This window comes from Mirounga angustirostris, unplaced genomic scaffold (assembly GCF_029215605.1).
Source record: "Mirounga angustirostris isolate CCGP_5_RB_7025 unplaced genomic scaffold, mMirAng1.0.hap1 SCAF_8, whole genome shotgun sequence".
NCBI classification, from domain to species: Eukaryota; Metazoa; Chordata; class Mammalia; order Carnivora; family Phocidae; genus Mirounga; species Mirounga angustirostris.
The window spans coordinates 41236548-41256870 of NW_026991716.1; the positions used below are offsets into that span (position 1 = coordinate 41236548).

At 43.5% G+C, this 20323-nt stretch overlaps 1 protein-coding gene across 3 annotated transcripts in view; it reads left to right on the top strand.

Annotated features, from left to right (window-relative positions):
- The first annotated feature begins 542 nt into the window (after positions 1-542).
- The window catches only part of RUNX2 (RUNX family transcription factor 2), a 228262-nt gene continuing 208481 nt past the window's right edge, over positions 543-20323 (top strand). For 2 of the 3 annotated variants that reach the window (XM_045866969.3, XM_054505872.2), the window contains exons 1-3: positions 543-926; positions 9918-10074; positions 16447-16551. In XM_045866969.3, coding sequence (XP_045722925.2) covers positions 543-926; positions 9918-10074; positions 16447-16551 — 646 coding nt within the window. Of the gene's footprint in view, positions 927-1798; positions 2467-9917; positions 10075-16446; positions 16552-20323 lie in introns of those variants that run through there. The other variant, XM_064597673.1, reaches the window with a different exon arrangement.

Consider the following 20323-nt stretch of genomic DNA (forward strand, 5'->3'; position numbering starts at 1 on the left):
GCGGCGGCAGCAGCGCGGGAGGGCGGGCGGCGGCGCGGACGCCGGCAGCTGGGTAGCTGCGAGCGCGGCGCGGCGGTGGCGGGCAGTGCGCGGCTATGCTGGCCGCGGGGCTGGACTGCTGAACCCACTCCGATCCATCGCTGGACTCGACCTGGGAGGGGGCGCCAGCGCACCCAGGACGCGGTGCCCCAAGGGACCCCACTCCAAGCTGCAAACTGAAGCCCCCTGCCTCCCCAGGCCACACACATCCCCGCGCCGGTTCTCAGCGGCCACCGCGGGCGTTCCAAAGGCTCCGGCCAGATCTGTGCCTCCCGGGTCTCCCAACCCGCCAACCCGACCGCTCCGCATCGTCACCGCCGGCCCCCGTCAGACTCCTCCCGGCAGTCGGCTTCACCGAACTTGATTTCTCACCTCCTCGGCCCCATCACCTCCATCCCCTTTCCCCCCGTCTCGCCTCCACCCCCCCAATTTCCTCCTCCTCGCCCCTCATTTCCACCCTCCTCCCCCTCCCCCGGCCACTTCGCTAACTTGTGGCTGTTGTGATGCGTATTCCCGTAGATCCGAGCACCAGCCGGCGCTTCAGCCCTCCCTCCAGCAGCCTGCAGCCCGGCAAGATGAGCGACGTGAGCCCGGTGGTGGCTGCGCAGCAGCAGCAGCAGCAGCAGCAGCAACAGCAGCAGCAGCAGCAGCAGCAGCAGCAGCAGCAACAGCAGCAGGAGGCGGCGGCGGCGGCAGCGGCGGCGGCGGCGGCGGCGGCGGCGGCGGCCGCTGTGCCCCGGTTGCGGCCGCCGCACGACAACCGCACCATGGTGGAGATCATCGCTGACCACCCGGCCGAGCTCGTCCGCACCGACAGCCCCAACTTCCTGTGCTCTGTGCTGCCCTCGCACTGGCGCTGCAACAAGACCCTGCCCGTGGCCTTCAAGGTAGGAAGCTGCGGCCGCCCCCCGCCCCCGGCCGGGCGCCGCGGGACTTGCCCGCCGGCGTCTCCATGCCCGCGGGGGCCGGGGCCCCGACGGCCTCTGAGGCCTCCTACCTTGGTGGCTCTGACCCGAGGGACCCCCCGTGGCCCCCCCACCCCCGACTGGCCCTCTTCCTCCGGATCCCTCGGCGGGCTCGGGACGCGGTGACCCCGCGCAGATCCTTCCCTCTCCCACCTGTGCCCGCAGCCTCCGCCTCAGCCCCTGACCCCTTTATCCTTTCATTACCTCTCAAGCCTCGCGACCAGCGTTCTCACCCGCTCCTGTGAGCGGTCTCCCCTCCCCCTAGGAGCCCCTAGGTGCCCACTCTGGGCGCCGCCACCCCGGCTTATTCCACCCCGCCCCCATTCCCCCCAGGCTGAGGAGCCCCGGCCTTCTCCCCACGGACTCCCGCGTTCTCCGGGCTGGGCAGACGCACCCGCCCTGCAGCGCGGGCTGCCGGCGCCGCCCCTCCCTGGGGTCCCGCGCGCTCCTACCCCCCCCTCAGGCGGACGCCCCTCCGCCCGGCTTGGCGCCCCCTTCTCTAACCCGCCTGAGCCTCGGCGGCCCCGGCCCCTCCCGGACTCGGGGGCCAGTGTTCGTGGGGTGCCGGCGCCGGGCGTTAGCGTCCGGGGCGGGGCGCCGGGTGCCGGCTGCCGCGCGCTGGCCGCATAACCGGTGTCCGAGAGGGTCCCGGGCAAACCTAGGGACTCTGGGAGCGAGCGAGGGGGAGACAGGACGGGGGCGTCTGCTCGGCTCGCCGACCCGCGCCAGTTCCCGTTATCGGGAGGAAGGCGGGGCCGCCAGGGTCGCCGCGCGCCCCGAGGCGGGGGAGCCACGGAGTCCCGGGCGCTGGACCCTCGCGTGCGGGGAGGTGGCCAGTGGAGGGGGCGGGGGCTCGGGCCGCCTCTGGGAGCCGGGACCCAGCTCCCCGCCTCACCCCACCTGGGAGGGATAAGGGGAACCTGTGAAATGCCTTTGGCTCGCCCGCCTTGAAAAAGGAGGTGAAAGTTTGCGGATTTTTCTTATTGGTACTTTTAAAGGACTTGAGTCCCTAAGGGGCCTCCTGCTTCTGGAAGGTCGAGGGAGGCTCCGGCCGGTGGCCTGGGCGCGGAGGAGCGACCCCCGAGGCCTGAGAGCGCTCCCCGCACACCGCGGCCTCCTCCGCCCGCCCGCCCGGCCGGCGGCCCCGTTAGCTGGAGGCGGGTGTCGGCAGCCGGAGCCGCAGGCAGCGGCTCGGCGGGTTGAGGGTGCAGGGTCTGCAGCCTCTCGCAGTAGCACGGCGGGTCTCCATAGAGCGGTCTAGGTTTCCCGGGGCGGCCCTCGCCAGGGGGAGACGGGGAGCCCCCAGGGCCCGGCAGGCACGGGCTGGATGGAGAGACGGGCTCCCGGGCAATCCACACTCGCGGGACTGGACGCCCGGGCTGGAGGGGGCGGTGAGCCAGACAGGGAGAGAGCGCTCCCGGGAAGACGCTTCCGGCCCTGTCTGGCCTCTGAACTTCTGAAGGTGGGCCTGGGTCCTCTGGGTTCTGGGATCTGTGGAGAGCAGGGTAAGCGAGGCCTGGTGAGGTGGGGGGAGGAGGGAGGAGTCGTGCCGGTTCCTCCACTATGAACCCCGGGGCCAAGCTCCTACAGGCCACTGGCAGTTCCCAGTTGTGGATCACCCACCACCCCACGCACCGATTCAGATTCCGTGTGTGGGTGGGGTGGAAAGAAAGAGGAGGCCAGGTCAATTAGAGCTGGTTATCTAGCTGGGTCTTGTATCAGAACAGAAATCAGAATGAATTGTTGAGGAAAGGGGATGTTGCGTTCTGGGGCAGGTTTCATTTTGCACTTAGTTCAAGAAGTGTGTGTGTGTGTGTGTGTGTGTGTGTGTGTTAACCGTCCCATTTCTCCTTTTATAAACCACCCATTTTGTAGGTTAACGTTTTCCTCCTTGAAATACGAAAAGCTCAGAATATATGTGAATTCGAGAAATTCGAATTCCCACACAAGAGATATCTTATGATGTTCATCGTCCCTAGGCCCAGAACGTTCTAATTCGCCTTAAGCGAAGGGTGGAAATTTGTTTCCCCCCCCCACCCCAAAACCCTCAAAACACGAACAAAAAACCTGGATGAAAACAGCAAATACAAATACGTAGGTATTTTGTTTAAAAAATACCACGTCAGGCATTCCAAGTCAGGATATATGAAAATAAAAGAGTAGTTGCCTACGTTTTAAAAGATATCATTTAGATGTTTGGTATTCTACATTCTTTTTCTTCTGCTAATCATGTTTAAGGTATAACTGTCTTGAACTATTCTCCTACGTTTATGGTGGTGAATTGATTTTGAGCCTTGGTATTTTGGATAGAAATGATCTTTTTGGCGTAAAGATAGAATGCAGTTTCATTTGAGCTATTCTCAGATATTTTGGTAATCTTCAGGTTTTCTCATTACCACCGTTTTAAAATTATTTTGAAAATAGTTTTCTTTGCTATTAATCACCCTTTGTTGTTAATTACAGAGCAGTTTTACTTTTAACCAGTAAACAAAGCCATAGATTATACATGGCCATATTAAATTAAGTATTTTAATTCATATTAATCAAAAAATAAATTGAGTTAATTTAAGACTTGATTTGCTGTGTCCTTCTACCCCCATATCTGTATTTAAGAAAATTCAGACACTTGGTGATTGTTGAGATCCACTCAGTATATAAGTTTTGTCTCTGCTGAAAAAGATGTGTAGAGATTTGGAACATCCAGATTTTGACAACATTTTTTATTGTTTTCATCTGAATGTTAGTAAAAACAATCTCTCTTTACCTTTCTTTTGAGATAAAAGCCTGAGAGCAGTAGACTTTCTACACCCTTGTAACATAATCAAATACATATGCAATGAAGAAATAATATGAAGAAGTCTCAGTTTTAGAAGCGGTGACCATAATTTGGCTATCATATTTAAAGCCACGTACAAAGTAAGTTATAGTGTTGTTGGGTAGATAATAGGTAAATATATTTAAAAACACAAACACACAGAACTTAATTGTTGAGAAATCTGGGATTCAAATCAATGCAGTATTTATTGAGCCCATATTTTATGTCTGTGACCCTGAACTCAGCACTATAGAGCATCAGAACTGAATTTAATATATGGTGTTTTGATGTGTTAATTTAAAATAATGCTTCAAGATGATATTGACAATGTATTATATTAAGACATAAGTAAGGTATTAGTGTTGTTCATCTGATCTTGTTCAGAGATTATTCAAGAATACTTATAATTTGTTTATACTCGGCATGTAAAAATGCAAAAACAACTAGTATGTTTTAAAATATGCAAAGTTGTTTATTAGTATTATATTTTTAACAAAGGTCTGCAGTTGTGTAATGTTCAGTCCTTCCAGGTGTCAAGGAAATGGAAATGAATATTTTTAACATTTCTTTCAGGTGTATCTCACTGAAAGCTTAAAATAGTTAAGGGATACTATTAGAGGATCCCCATGCCCTTTCTGTCTTAGATAATTCTCGTCACAAAAAACAAAACAAAACAAACAAACAAACCCAAAAAGCAGTTTGCAAATGCAGTTCATTAGTTAATGGTCTGGTAGAAACAGGGAGAGAACATGTCAACTTTGCGTCCAGTAGCACCCTTATAGTTAGGGGTCTGTCAGCATTTCCACCATGAAGCCTGGTGTTCAGGGTTTATAACTCAGTTGCTTTAAATAGCTTCAAGCTGAAACACTATGCAGAAATTTTAAGTCCAGATGTATGTTTTAAAACTAAAAGTGGTGCAAGGCTATTGTGCTGTTTTAAGTTGGGGAACACTGGACTATATATTTACCAGTATCATATGTTTTTCTGGCAATGTTAAAGAAAGAAAACACATTTTTAGATATATGATCTATTACTCATAGTTAATTCTGTATGTTTGATGATACCTTTCAGTATTTGTCATAAGTAGGGTTTCAAAATGATAGAGCAATTTCTATTTGAAAATAATTTTTTCAACATCACTGGCTATTTTCCTCTTCAAAAACAAGTATGCAACTAATAAATATTTGACATTAGTGAGATGTATTTTCCTAATGTATGTAATGATCAGGTTTTATGTTTGTGTCTTTTTGAATGTAATTATACCCAAACAAAGGAAAACAGGTTATTAAACCTTTTAAAACCTTATTGAGCCTACTATGAATTGTTAAGCAAAATTACGTAAATCACAATAGATTTCAGGTTGTGTGAGGACAGATACATTTTTGTTATGTCTTTAAATGCAATAAAAATTAAAGTTAAAAATTTTAGGGCTGAATATATAAAAGGTAATTGAAACATAATTTTAGGTAGAAAATAAATATTTAAAAATTTTAAGAAAAACTTATATTTGGAAAAAGACATGGTTAAGATATCTTTCATTATATTCTCCCATTGGCATTGCTGTTTGTCTCCTTTCAAAATTCCAGAACATCCATTGTTAGATGATCTAAACCAGCTTGATACATGGCACATAAATTCCTGGCTTGTATTGAAATAATTTCCATCAAATTATTCTTTGACATATATTTTTAAAATTGTGAAATGGTATTTTATATTGCATTTATTTTTTTCTCTGCAACTTAGTTGGGTTTTCCTAAATTCGAGGATAAATTCTAAAAATTAACTGTAGCATTTGTTAAACTTTTTAATAGTTTATTTGAAGTTATCTTTAAATAATTACCATAGGAATACAATTTTCCCTTTTTTCAATTGCTCTCTTACATCTTTTTATTCCAAAGAAAGATCAAATTTTATCTTGAAAAAGATTGTATTTCAATTTTGCTGCAAGTACAATGTGCCAAATGATATTGGTCTGTAAGAGTAATTGATTGGTTAAAATTAGACTTCTGTCCATGGAAATGTCAAAGGCAATTTTAATTTCCATACAATAAGACCACAAAAACAATTTTAAGGGTCTGAGCTAATTCTGTATTGCTGCTCTTTTAGAGTAATTCACAGATTTGGTCATAAGGAATCTCATACAGAATTTCAGTAGTCTGTAGGGTTAAGTATCCTTTTACTTTATTCTGTACAAGCTATGTATCATGTGATTTAAGTGCTAGTTCTAGTGAGGTGTGCTAAATAAAGGAACTTCTTTCTCTGTTCTGAAATGTTAGGACACAAAATTACTTCCTTTTTCTCCCTGAAATTTCTTGAATTGGTAGACTTTATATTTTAAAAACACCTAGAAATGTAATTGTTAAAGTTTCATCACAAACTATTCTTTGCAGAACGCAACTTTAGTGTTGGGTAGTATGGAAACGACTTTTAATGCGTACTTACTCCTAACTAGTTAAAAGAATGGTTTTTGACTGCTCTCTACCCCTTAAAATGTTTTCCATTGCTTGGGTTTGGTACAGATGAAATGTGTAAAACTTTCTTGATTCTTTTGGTTTTCTTTTAGATAAACACAGTTGAGAATCTCCAAGGGAAACTTTTTAGCTTCAGAGATCTACTTTTTTTAAAACCCTCTGACATATAATTATACTTCTGATTGATATAAAGTCAAATATAGTACTCCCTCCCTCTTTTCTTTTCCTCAGGAAAACATTAGGTATTTGATTTGGTAGCGTGAATAGTAGAAAAAACCCCATATATTTAGCCATTAAAATAGAGTTCAGCCATAACAGGAAAAGTTGTCACCACATTCTGTGAGCATTTCATTTTTAGGCCAAGTTCTCAGCCTCCTAGAAGACTCACACAATTTGTGATTACCTATTTGTTTTGTTATTAAGTGTAATACGTAAAGCATACCAGTATTTAACATGGTCATTATTCTGCTGCTCAAGCAAAGAAAAGTGGATTTGTGTATTTCACTCTTAGGGATCTTTTCTTTCATATTTTCCCATATTGAATCAATTTTCCTTTTCTTCTAACTAAAAAAAATCCATTATGTTAAAAATATGCAGTAAAATAATAATGTCCCAGAGCTCTTGAAAATCTTTATATTGGGGCAGATTTCTTTATTTTTTTTTTAATTTAGCCAGACAGAAGTGAAACCCATCAGCAGTCATCCTTTATCTCTCAACAACACCAAAAAACATCTCAAGACACGAAGTAAAGAATTACATGTTCAATTGAACCCTTTCAGGGTGCTTATAAGTTAAAGCCCATGTTTAGCACACAGCAGACTTGGAACCGAAGTTAGCCTCCTCATCTTACAAAAAGTACATCATTGTAATTACACTCTACTTGTACAGTATCTTCTACATTATACAGACTTAAAAAAATATTTCCAATTTATATGGGAAACCTGGTTCCTGGCGATAAAGTTACTTGTGTGACATCATAGCAGATGTGAAAGAGAGGTGGGAAAAAAGAGGGGCCTCTTGATTTTTGGCACATTCATTTTCTTTTGAGCAGTACAAACTTATCTGCCTTCATTAATATGCTTACTGGTTCCATCTTTACTTTGATATCAAAAGGCACACGCCAGGTGCTAAAACACAATATGCTGAGTGTAAAAAAAAAATGTCAGACGTGCAGATACGTATTGGCCAAACACGGTCAATTATTTCAGTGTTTTCAATTGTTCACATTTTTAGCCTTGTGAATTCGAAAAATTGAAAAGCATATTGTCTCCAGTAGGGGTACAACATTACCTCTATTCAGTAGCCCCTTGAGGCACTAGATCAAGCATGCAGGGAGGAAATCATGTTCTCCAGGGATTTGTGCTAGGCCTGGGAGACTTCTCAGATTGAATTTGAGTCACCAGTAGGATAGTGGGTGAATCCCTCTTCTCTGGGACTGAAAAAGTTGTCAGAAAACTAGTTTGGTGCAAGAGCATGTTGCTGTTACGGAAGGATGCTGACTCAGCCTTTAAGTGGTTCTCTCTCTTGGAGTTTTAGCTGTAGACTCACAGACTATTGGCTGTGGGAGGCGGTGCTCTTTACGGAGCTCTTTCTTCAATTTATTTCAAAAATATTTATCAAACACTTACTATGTGCTAGGTACTGTTTGGGCACTGGGCATATGGTGTTGAGTAAGACCAGTGAAAGCCCCTCCCTCATGTAGTTTCCAATCTAATCTAGTCTCCTAGGAGTGAGTCTCGTGACTTTGGACTAGTGTATCAAATGGAGTAGATGGATCACTAATATATGTACATGGAAATGAGGATCATTTGAGTACAGTGGGGTGCTGGGGAAGTGGGTTCTATAAGGAAGGCTATAGGGTTTTAAGCCGAATAACAAAGTGCTAAAGCGGGCATGGCATTGAGAAACAGCCAAAGAGAAAAGCAAGGGCAAAAACAACAACAACAACAAAACGATGAGTTTTTTGTGTGGCTGGCGGTCTGCCTGCATGGAACAGAGGGTATGTTGTAGAGGAGGGCTGGGGTGGGGATCATGAGTGAGGAAAACTCAGCCCTAAAGCATAGTTATAGTGTCTGTTTTATCACACTAAAAAAACTTGCATTAATGAGAAATTATGTACAAATTGTATTGGGAGCCTGGAATCAGATGCCTAGGTTTGCCTCGTGGAAATCTCGACAAAGGAGAGAGCAGTACCAGGCCTAGAGGAAAGATCAGTGGGATATTCGCCAGGCAGGCAAGTGCACGTGGGCGTTATTCTCAGAGAGCAGTGGGCCACTCTAGTGGGAACCATTGCTTAGTCACCTCAAGGGCATCTGGAAGCGGAATGAGGAAGAGAATGAAACACTGAATATAGGATCCTGGAAGTTAGTGGAGAAAGAGGCTATGATCAAGGGGCAGGGTCTTGGTAATGGATCAAGAATAGTGTGTCTATGTGACAGTGCAGCCCCTGCACCAACATTCCCTTACCAGCCTTCTTGTTAGAAAGAGGCACCCATTTGCAGGTCAGCTGCCCTTGGTTAAAAGTGTGACCGCCTAGGGCGCCTGGGTGGCTCAGTTGGTTAAGCGACTGCCTTCGGCTCAGGTCATGATCCTGGAGTCCCTGGATCGAGTCCCGCCTCGGGCTCCATGCTCAGCAGGGAGTCTGCTTCTCCCTCTGACCCTACCCCCTCTCATGTGCTCTCTCTCTCATTCTCTCTCTCTCAGATAAATAAATAATAAAAAAAAAAAATCTAAAAAAAAAAAAAAAAGTGTGACCACCTAGCCTTGGAGCAGTGAAAGTTTGTGGACCTCAGAGACTGATTATCCGGATCCTTACTTGACTGAGTTAATCTGCTGCAGGTTAGCTGTTGAAGATGAAGGAGGAAACTGTGTCATTTCAAAGTGGCAGATGGGACAAGACAGAATCTAAAGTTTGGCCAAGGGCGTATTTTTTTTTTTTATCTCTACTACTCATTTGTCAGTGGCCATTTTCAGCCCGTTGTATACCTTGATTCTGCACCTAGACTTGAAGTTTCGCGATGGCTTTGTCTCTATCCCACCGCAGGGTGGGCCTTCAGTAATTATTTGCAGTGTGATTAAAGGCTGAATATGTAGCCCAAAGTAAGGAGATGAAATATAGTGCTGGATACCACACCATATTTAAGCTTCCATATCGTCAGGAACTCTAGGATTTCACCTCAATGTCTTCTCCCATAGAGCGGACCAGACTTTTTTTTTCAGCCTGGGATCTGGATGAGACCACACCTCAGGGGATCTCCAGGCTGCAGACAGGTGGTGCCTTAATATGTACGACGCCATCTGCAGATGGGGCATCAGCCTTCCTTCTGTGGCATAATTCCTATGGACAGCCTAACATGGGGATTTAATAAAAATGTACATGTATTCTGCGAGGGGTCCAACAACAAATGAAGGAAACTTTTGCTTGCCTTTGAAATGGGTGGACCCTGAAACATGGGTCTGTTTGAAGTGGCCTCCTGACCCATATGCAGATGCTTCGTTCCTATCTGCCATGACTGGACTAGAGCACTAAATCCTGATAAGACACATCGTTTGCAATGGGAGTATATGCTCAGTTTTTAAGCTTTTCTGAGGTGCCATTATTGCTGCTGTGTTTCCTGTTTTATGTAGGTGGTAGCCCTCGGAGAGGTACCAGATGGGACTGTGGTTACTGTCATGGCGGGGAACGATGAAAATTATTCTGCTGAGCTCCGAAATGCCTCTGCTGTTATGAAAAACCAAGTAGCAAGGTTCAACGATCTGAGATTTGTGGGCCGGAGTGGAAGAGGTAGGTCTCTGGTTTTTAATATTGGTAGTGGAATAAACACATCAGGATCTCCTGATGAAATGTAGGCTAGTCTATATACAAATCAGCACCTTCTTCCACTGAACAGAATTGCTGAAGGTTTTATTTAAATATGTCCAGATGAAGTTGAGTGTTTTTCTGAGTGCTCAGGCTTTTTTCATTTGTTTTATGATATTGAAAATTCAAACAGTGTTTTCAGAAGAACTAGTCCCTAATTTCACTGGGTGTGAGCACATAAGGTCGAGAGAACAGTTGGGAGGTTCAAGTTCTGAATTATGAGGAGCCAAATAATGGAGTAAATTGAGTGACAATGAAGAAAGAAAAAGGAATGTATTGGATCAATTTCCTGATAATATCAATTTTGCTCTATGTTGTAGCAAGGACAGCCAGTGTGATTAAAGGCTGAATATGTAGCCCAAAGTTCTTCACTTAGCACATAGGTTACCTTTGTATGAATTAACTTACTTTTGTAATAAGAACCTATTTTTAAAAAGTCATAGTTTTTTACAGAAGGCTTCTCATTTGAATCAGTGAATGATGTGTTACCTATGTTACAATGACTATCTAGAGTAGTCTAGACAGATGAGTGATTAAGACTCTAAATAATTTCCACATTATTTGAGGGTCTCCCCCATCTGCATCCAGATTCACATATTGGGGGTCCTTAAAAAGATCATAAAATAGAAAATAATTTCTTTTAGGGTTTTCATAGCTGTTTCATAAAGGGGATTAATGTTTTAAAAAAGTCTCTAAGGAAACCAATATTTTGGCTTTCATTTACTTTCCTGTGGAGAGACTTTTACTGGTCCTTCACAAGAAGTATTCTCATTTATGCATTTATTGAATCTAATATTTCCATTTTAAGTGTTTCGATAAGAAGCGAGAAAATAGACCACTTTAGGACGGAGGTGAAATAAATTAGAATGACCTATGGAACGACTTCTACCCAGGTTCGAATTAGGAAATGAGAAGCATCAATTTTTAAACCATGTCCGATAATTGCTCTTTAGTTTGGATCAGATGTCATATTATTACCATTGTAAAAACTTGATAAGGGAAATTCAAGCAAGGCTGTTTCCGATGAGTAGTTTTAGTTTACTTTCTAGGAACAGGGCCAAGAAGCTGTACTTTTTAACTTAAAAAAAAAATGATGCATGCTAATGAGATACTGTCACTGAAAGGTTGTTTGAAATAAAATGAGGCTCAGAGCCTCTGGTAGACTCAAAACTAAAGGGGTTATCTCTGCATCAGATTTAGTTTACTTTCATTAAAAGGAAAAAAGACACAGCCTATCTCACTGTTGACTGATTAGGTGTGAAGTGTGTGCATTCTTTTTTTTTTTCTCTTACTGGTGCAGGTCCACAGTACAATTAAAGTTTCTCTTTTTTCTAGTAGGAATCAAGAAACATTTGAACATGATGATTTACCTGCATGCTCTGAATTGCCTCTTTTCTTCTTATGTAACGTTATTTTGTTTTTAATTGGAGTAATGAATTTCAATATTTAGAAGACTGGACACTATACCTTCCACAGTCAAGCTAGTGTTTCCATTTACCTTGCTTTTGTATTATATAGATGCTGCATAACTTTTCTCTGATCAATTTGAGTAGAAACTACGGCAAAGTGATAGTGTACTTTGTAAACCCTCAACATATTTATTTAAGAAACTTCAAAGAGAAACAAAGGGTGTGCACTGTTTTACTATATTGGCTTTCTGAGTTTTGGCTGGTTTCCCAAATAGCAATTTTTATATATTTTTTTTAAAAAAAGACAGACTTAACTGCTTGCAGACTTTTCACGCATGGAAGATGAAGAAAGCTTCTTTTGATGAAGTGTAATTATGTCCAAACAGAGCTGACCCCCTCCCCCTATATTTCTTATGATCTTAACTGAAGAAAGTAGGATTTTTCCTTTGAAGCAGCTGGGACTTGGTGGAGGATCTGAAATGCTAGTCGGCTGCCAGAGGCAGGATGGAGAAATTGGTCCAGACTTGTCTTCGAGACTTAGATTGGGGGTGGGGGGAGCGGGTGGAGAGAGAAAGAAAAATTGATTTATCACTAATAATAGATTTTTATATCATGACATTAACGTTATATGAAAGGAAACAGTAATATCAAACCGAAATGAAGAGGACAAAAGGACAGAGAACACTGATAAGAGATACCATTCTTTGGGGGGGGAAAAAAAAAAAAAGGTCAGTTTTTCAGTGGCAGGAAACCCTTTAACCTGCCTGGGTACCTGACCTGTTTTCTAAAAAAAAACCTCCTTCCAGCTTCCTCTCTGATTTTTACACTTCTACATTTCTCTTATGAAGTCTGGATCATCACGTCGCTACCATAGTATTTTTTTTTCTCCCAGCTATTTACAATTTTCTATTTTGAGAAGCATGAAAAAATAAAGAGTACCAAGTTTCTCAAATGTTAACACTTTTTCTTTTCAGTGGTAGAAAGGTAAATTCTGAGAAATTGAAAAATAGTTTTAGATGTATAAAGGAGTCACTTCACTACTTGGTCATTATGGGTTATCTGATGACTTTTGAAAGTACTTTGAATTAAAAGTAGAGCATCTGTGAAACTTGCATCAAGTTAGGAGTGGCTTATGTTTTTTAGTTTTTTCCTTTTTTCTCCTTTATATTTTAAACAGAAGTATTTGTTTGCTGTTTCAGCAGAAATATTTGGTCCTTAAGTCTTCTTGCTGTGCTTCCTCACTTTTACATCAAACAAGCTGCTTGTGATCTACAAGCAGTTTTAAGCACCTACAGGGTGCAGAGCATGGTACTGTGTCAATCTAAGATACAATCCTTGCTTGCAGTCTTACCCTATCAGACTGTTCCCAATAACCTCTCGAGCTAGGGGAGGATTGTCTTTCAATGACAGTTCCTATATTTATCTCGGAGAATATATGACTTGAGGACATAGGTTGGAACTAGTTCCTAGATGAAGCCAAGGATGGTATAATTAGTCGTCTTTAGTGCTAGCTAGCTCCCTCAGTAGGAGCCAGCATTTTTATCACTTATGAAAAGTAATAAACAATGGATTTAGAAAAAGGTTTTTTTTAGTTTTTTTAAAAAAATTTAAGGGCGCCTGGGTGGCTCAGTCGGTTGGGCGACTGCCTTCGGCTCAGGTCATGATCCTGGAGTCCCGGGATCGAGTCCCACATCGGGCTTCCTGCTCAGCAGGGAGTCTGCTTCTCCCTCTGACCCTCCTCCCTCTCATGCTCTCTGTCTCTCATTGTCTCTCTCGCAAATAAATAAAATCTTAAAATAAAAAAATTAAAAAAAATTTAAGTAAATCATGAGTACTCACAGAAACATTTGACTTAGGAGATGTATTATTATTTATTTATTTATTTATTTTTATTTTTTTTTTTAAATATTTTTTATTTATTTGCAAGAGAGACAATGAGAGACAGAGAGCATGAGAGGGAGGAGGGTCAGAGGGAGAAGCAGACTCCCTGCTGAGCAGGAAGCCCGATGTGGGACTCGATCCCGGGACTCCAGGATCATGACCTGAGCCGAAGGCAGTCCCTTAACCAACTGAGCCACCCAGGCGCCCAGGAGATGTATTATTATTTATGAGGTGAAAAACCAATTACTTAGTTGGGTAGTAGTTTCTGGAAGTTTCTTGAACATATGTTCATGTTCCTTCTGAAGGGGCAGTAAGAGATCGAGGGAACCTCCTTAATTTTTATTTTAGTTGTCAAAGTACATCTTGATCCTCAGGATTTGATTTTAGAAGATTGTAGTCATGGTTTAAGTACTAATTTCCTCTCCCCCAAACCTACCTCTTTTAAAAAGAAATTTTTACCAGTTCTGCTTTGAACATTTAGGTGCTTTATACTTATAGGGTAAATTTTATACTGACTTTTGTTTTTACAAAACAAAATTTGAATTTGGGAGAAGCATCGATGACTTTTAATATCCGAAGGAAGATGTAAAAATCTCAAATAGAAGTATTCTCAGAACTGGTTTAGATAAGTTCATGATTCGAGATAATTTTAGCAGGTTATTTAGACTCATTAGGACAAGTGAGACATACACATCCTTGCTTTATTAAGGTTTGTGCCATGGATGACAGCTGCCTTGCAAGAACCACCCTTGGAGAAACGCAGTCCTGGCTCACAGACCACTGATCTGACCCAGAACGGCATCTTGTATGGTTTAATCTCACTTAACTTTCAATCTCGGGATTCAGCCTATTCACTCCTCCAGATCTCTACATTGTTTTGAGGTCTTGATCTGGATCCGGTGGCTTCCTATGTAGCTTTCTAATCTCCAATTCTGTACACTTGGAGTTTTCTGTAACTCGTTCACACTGTCAGCTGCCTTTTTCTTCCAGTTAGCCCTAATGTTTATAATAAATCCTCTGGTTCCTAACCAGACAATTGTATTTCTTTAAACCCATGTAACATTCAGTCTATAAAGGATGAAATATGATCTATCAGTGACACTTTAAGAATAGATGCTTTCATCATCCTGGCCGAGATACTACATTAGTGGATTTATATTTACTCTTCCTTGGTCTTACAGAGCTGCTGGGGACACATGTGGAAATAAATTATCTATTAATTTTTCTAAATGTTCTCTGATAAAGTTTAAAAGAAGAGCGCTCATTTTAAGGCCTGGAAGACCTGGGTTCAGACCCTGATTTTTTCATCTTATTAGTTGTGTGGTTAAATTACTAAGCCTCTCTGGGCTTCGGTTTCCTCATTTGTGAACTGCAGGTGATGAACCTAACTGGAGAGGATTAGATGAGATAATGTGTATGAGGTGGCTGGCAGTTAGTAGTTTTCTAATCAATATTCATCTTTCCCTGTCTGCTCCCCTCCCCCACTTCTGTCTTGTCCCTCTCCTCTCCTCTCCTCTCCTCTCCTCTCCTCTCCTCTCCTCTCCTCTCCTCTCCCCCTCTCCTCCCGTCCCCTCCCCTCCCCTCTCCTCTCCTCTCCTCTCCTCTCTTTTCTTTTTTTTTAATATTGGCCATGGAAAAGTATAGCCAAAGAGACTTAAAACTATATATACTGAGTGACAAATGATGTGTGTCTTAAACATATTTTAGGAACTTACATGATCGGGGTTGAAAAGAAAACCCATTCACTAGATTTGACAGCCAAAGACCTGTTCTACATTAAGCCTTGCATAGAACCTGTTCCACATTAAGCTTTGAAAAGATTGCATTAAACTCTGCATTGCTACATATTGTTTAAGATTTGTGTTTTGATTTAATACCCTCAAGCTTTCAGTAAAGGGAAAAAACAGTCTCTGACCAAAAAAACAAAGCAAAACAAAACGAGCTGTTTCAAGGTCTGGTACAGGAGCAGGCCAAGTGCACGCTCTGGCCCGAGATTGCCACGAAGGTTTTATTGAGTCACTGTTTCACGCCCACCTTTTCCTGTCTTGTAACAGTTTGCAGTTTTGACTATCTGACATGACTAACCGTTGCAAATCTAACTGATTACAACTGTCAGTGAGTCTGTGTAACAGACTCTGGGATCTTCTTCCGGAGAAGGCCAACATCCGTGTCTGCTCCCAAACTTCTCCCTGTCTTCTTTCCCCCACCTCTATTCATCACCTTCAGCTCATTAATTTGAAACATCAGATGTCGTATTTCAATGAAGCGCAACCTTGGCTAAAAGCACCGACTCCTATTTATGTTGGGAGACATCATTTACGTTTAGCGAAAAAGAAGTCACTGTCAGGGAGTTGGTTCAGGATTTGACAGCAAGGATGTATGCTAGGGCAGGGGTGGGCAGGGAGGGGAAAAACTTTGTTCCAGCGATGATGAAATCATCATACCTCGGGCACATTAAGGCAGGACGGGAGACACTGGCTCCTGTTAAAATGATTCCCATAAGAACCTTCCTCTTTCATCTTCTTATTGCAGTGCAGTTAAGCAAATGAAATGCTAAAGCCATGTGAAGTAAATAACACAATCAACAGTGATTTACTATTGTTCTCTCATGGGGTCACGACCTAATCCTAAATAAAGACTTCTAAAATTGTCTGTGTTTGGATGTGTTCCTGATGCTGGAGAGAACTGGAAGGCAGAGAATCCTCCTCAAGTGGACCAGCGTTTTTGTTTTCATTAGCACTGTTGCTACCCAGCGGCTTTTTTTTGGGAGTTGGAGCCCTCTTGTATAGCACTGCGGTGAAGATGATCTGTATGCTCAACGAGTTTCATCACTCCGTAAAGTGGCCATCAGAGGCTCTCTTATTGAGAACAAGGAGCCCCATCTCTTGTGTTTGTTTCATTAGCTCCTCAGAGATGCTCAGGAGCCATCTGGACAGCTGTATTGCTCTGTTATCCCCGGGACTGTCTTTTTATATTCACTGTGGATTTTCCCCTTTTACATCTGCAGGCAAGAGTTTCACCTTGACCATAACTGTCTTCACAAATCCTCCCCAAGTAGCCACCTATCACAGAGCTATTAAAGTTACAGTGGATGGACCCCGGGAACCCAGAAGTAAGTACTTGCCTTCCTATTGGAAATGGTAACAGGGGTGTGTGGAGACCCTATGAGGAAAGGGTCCCAGAGCAGTTAGGGCTAATTTTACGTAAACGGTTTCTTTGCCAGGTTTGCTATCTGCATGTATTTTGATGAGGGACAGTTAGCAGAACTTCACAGTTAGTAGACGATCAAATTACACTTGTAACTTTGCCACAAAATTGCTAAGGCTTACCTAACTTGGGGGACATGAGCGGATAAGTATTCAGTCACTGTAAGTACATGCTAAAGCATTGTGCTCATCCGCGGTACACAATAGACAGGGCCGAACAGACCCATGAGAGCTGAGGAGGAAAACAACAGACTGAAAAATCTTGAGCTTAGTCAAAAAGCATTTGCATGTGTTTCCCATGGTCTAAGAATGTGTTTTAACTTTTTAGCTCGCCCACTCAATTCCCTTTATAAAGAGCACACTGCTTAATTACAAAGAATTTATTTGCAAATGATAACTTGCTTGATTGTTACAACACGGTTGTTTGGTCATGTTCTGGTAATTGTTATAGATAGTTTCTTTTAACAGATAGAGTCAAACCAGCTTTAATCCGCCTTGGTGTGTTTGTCTGTCTGGACATCCAGAAGGTTGATTGGGCATTCGTTTAAGGAAGTCCACATAACCCATTTGGGCCAATATGCATTTTCCTCCTAAATCTAAATTGAGGCAGGTTTTCTCCCCACCCCCCACCTCCAAAACCGATTTGATCAAACTGGGTACAGCAGCATTTAACTGCATTTAGGGATTAAAGATTATTTGATATGTATGACATGAAAACTGACGTGCCAGTGGAAACGTACTGAACTCTGCCTTTGATGAGTGAATGCGTCGGAGTCCCAGCCGTCGGGTTTAGAGAGTTTAATTTGGTTTGTGGTGGAGGTACAGCGGCTGAAGTATTTGTTATATAATGATACACCTGCCTGGACAGAGAGGGTGACCTGTCTTCCCCTAAAACTAAGAGAAAAGGACTGATCAAGTCTTTGCCTCCCCAAGTAGCATGTCTTTTAGCAGCGGGAACTCCTCTTCCCGCTGTCTCTTTTCACCCAGGCGCACTGCTTGTCTGAACCAGGGAGGTTTCCTGCCTCAAAAGCCAGTCTTTGAAGTTTTTCTTTCCTCCTCCTTGCATGTGTATAGCTTTTTCTAGGTTCACAATGTTGGGTTAGTGCTGGCTCCATTCAGGTTGAGAATGTTCTGTTAGGCGGCCGCCACACGAGAGCCTCCGGTCGCCCCGAATCTCTGGTCTTGAGAGCCAGTGGTTCTGCAGTGCAGGTGACTAGAACCGAGCAGGGCTGTCTTGTCTGGTCTGGGGCTTTGGCTGACATTCCTGGACGGCCGTGAATGGGGGAAGATGCCTTGCGATGGAAGCCACTCGTTACCTAATTAGCCCTTGAGTTCCTGAAAAGGCAGGGACATCCATTTCAGTCATGCGTAAAGCAGGACAGTAGTCTTTTAACATTTAGCGCTACTAATACTTATCTCTTTTTTTTTTTAAGATTTTATTTATTCATTTGAGACACAGAGATACAGAGAGAGAGAGAGAGAAAGCATGAGCAGGGAGAGAGGCAGAGAGAGAGGGAGAAGCAGGCTCCTCACTGAGCCAGGAGCCCGATGCGGGGCTCGATCCCAGGACCCTGGGATCATGACCTGAGCCGAAGGCAGACGCTTAACCATCTGAGCCACCCAGGCGCCCCTAATACTTATCTCTTAAAGATGTTTCCTGCTGATCTCAGCAGCTTTTCTCACTTCTTGGAAAAACCATTAGTGTGTGTGTGCGTGTGTGCGTGTGTGCGTGTGTGCGTGCTCCTCTGTGTGTGTGTTCATACACTCAAGAGTTGATGTTCAAAAGTTGATGGTTGGGAGAGGAAACAGGGAAGGGTGGGTGGGTGCTGCCCGGTTCTGAAAGGGGTGACAGAAGGTGAGGAAACGGGGTAGCTTTTGGAGAGTCGCTTCTCTCTCGGGGGAGGATACCATTACCTCATTCCCAAGAGGTTATTGGCAGAATTAATCAGTGGATAGGCTTGCTGCCCTGTAAAGGCAGAGAGGTGCTCTGAAAGCAAGGAGGGTTCAGGGGAGAGGGGCAGATGGTGTGTATGTGACCTGAATTCAGGCTCTGGGTGCCGAGTGTGGGAGGGGAGCAGATGCAGACCTTGAGTCGCAGACCACTGAGTAACATTTTTCAAGGACCAGAAATGTGTGTGACAATGTGATGTCATTTCTCTGACATCATGAGGTGGTGTGCCAAACTCAGTGCCTGGATACAGGATGCATAGGTGTCAGTAACATTTTAATCCTATAACGTTGAGTCTCTATACTGGATTATTTCCTTCTGCTCTGCTCTTGGCCATCCTGAGCATGAGTGCACAGCACTCTTCTCAGCATTGTTCTTTAAGTTTTCACATCCCAGTTATGAAAAACACCTGGGATTTTCCATTTTCTTCAACTATAATAGGATTTGGATTGATTGGTGCATATATAATGTTAAATGGAGAATCCTCCAGAATGTGTGTCGGCAAACTTTTTCTATGAAGTGCCAAATAGGAAATAATTTCTGCTTTGTGTGCCGTATCATTCCTGTCACAAGGACTCCACTCTGGCAATGGAGCTCGAAAGCAGCCTCAGCCAATACATAAATGAATGGTTGTGGCTGTGTTTCAATAAATCTTTATTTACAAGAACAGGTGGTGGGTCTGATCTGGCATACAAGTTGCAGTTTGTCAACTCTTGCTCTAGATTTCAAAGTGGCTTATGTTATTAACCCTTGACAGAGTAGGGCTTTAGAAAAAGACTTTCCTGACGGGAGAGAAAAAGACAATGCAATTGTTTTTAGCCTTCTCTCCAGCGAAATGATGTATTTTCAAATAGTGGTTGTCATAGAAATAGTATCCATCTGTTCATCATTGTAATGGTTTGATGGAGTTGAGGATTTTATACCATTGATTCCCGTTAATGGAATTTCACTCTTTCCTCTGGAGATCAGAATATATATTGAAAAGGCTACTTTTGGGAGATTGGCTATTTGGACAAGGACAAGTTCTGGGTTAACTGGTTGGGTCTTCATTCAGCCTCACATAGTGATTATAAAGGTGTGGACTTTGGTGTCAGACTGTCTGGATTGAAATCCCAGCTCCCCCACTGACTGGTTCTAGCTGTATGGTAGTAGGCCAGTCACCTGACTTTCCTTTGCCTCAACTTCCTCATCTGTTAGAGTGAGAGTAACAACGGTCTTTTCCTCACCGGTTGCTGCAAAGATGTTAAATGATGTCATGTACATAAACTATGTAACACAACGACTGTCATGTAGTAAGTGCTCATTAAGTGTGAGCTATTACCATATAAATTCCCGTCAGTGTCAGGAGTTTGCTGTAGAGCTCTGCTTATAGTACGCTTCCAGGAAATAGATACTATCTAGACTCTGCTCCCTCGCGTATTGTTATTTTTTTTTCTTGCAGACGGATTTACTAATTTCTGCTCATTAGTAAGTGACACCAGTAAGTGTTATAAACTGTGCCTTGAGCAGGTAGTCATGCTGCCTGGGGACAGCTGTGCAGAGGTGATGATAAACATAATTTGTTTGCAGCGAAGGAGAGTCCAAAAGAGGATGCTATGGCAGTCTGCTGAGGCCCCGCTTATCAGCACATCTGCCAAGACTTGCTTTTCACTCAAAAATCGGAGGGGCTTCATCCTTCTGTGTTCTCTGTCTGGCAGCCGAGGCGGTGCTGTCACAGCACAAACAACTTC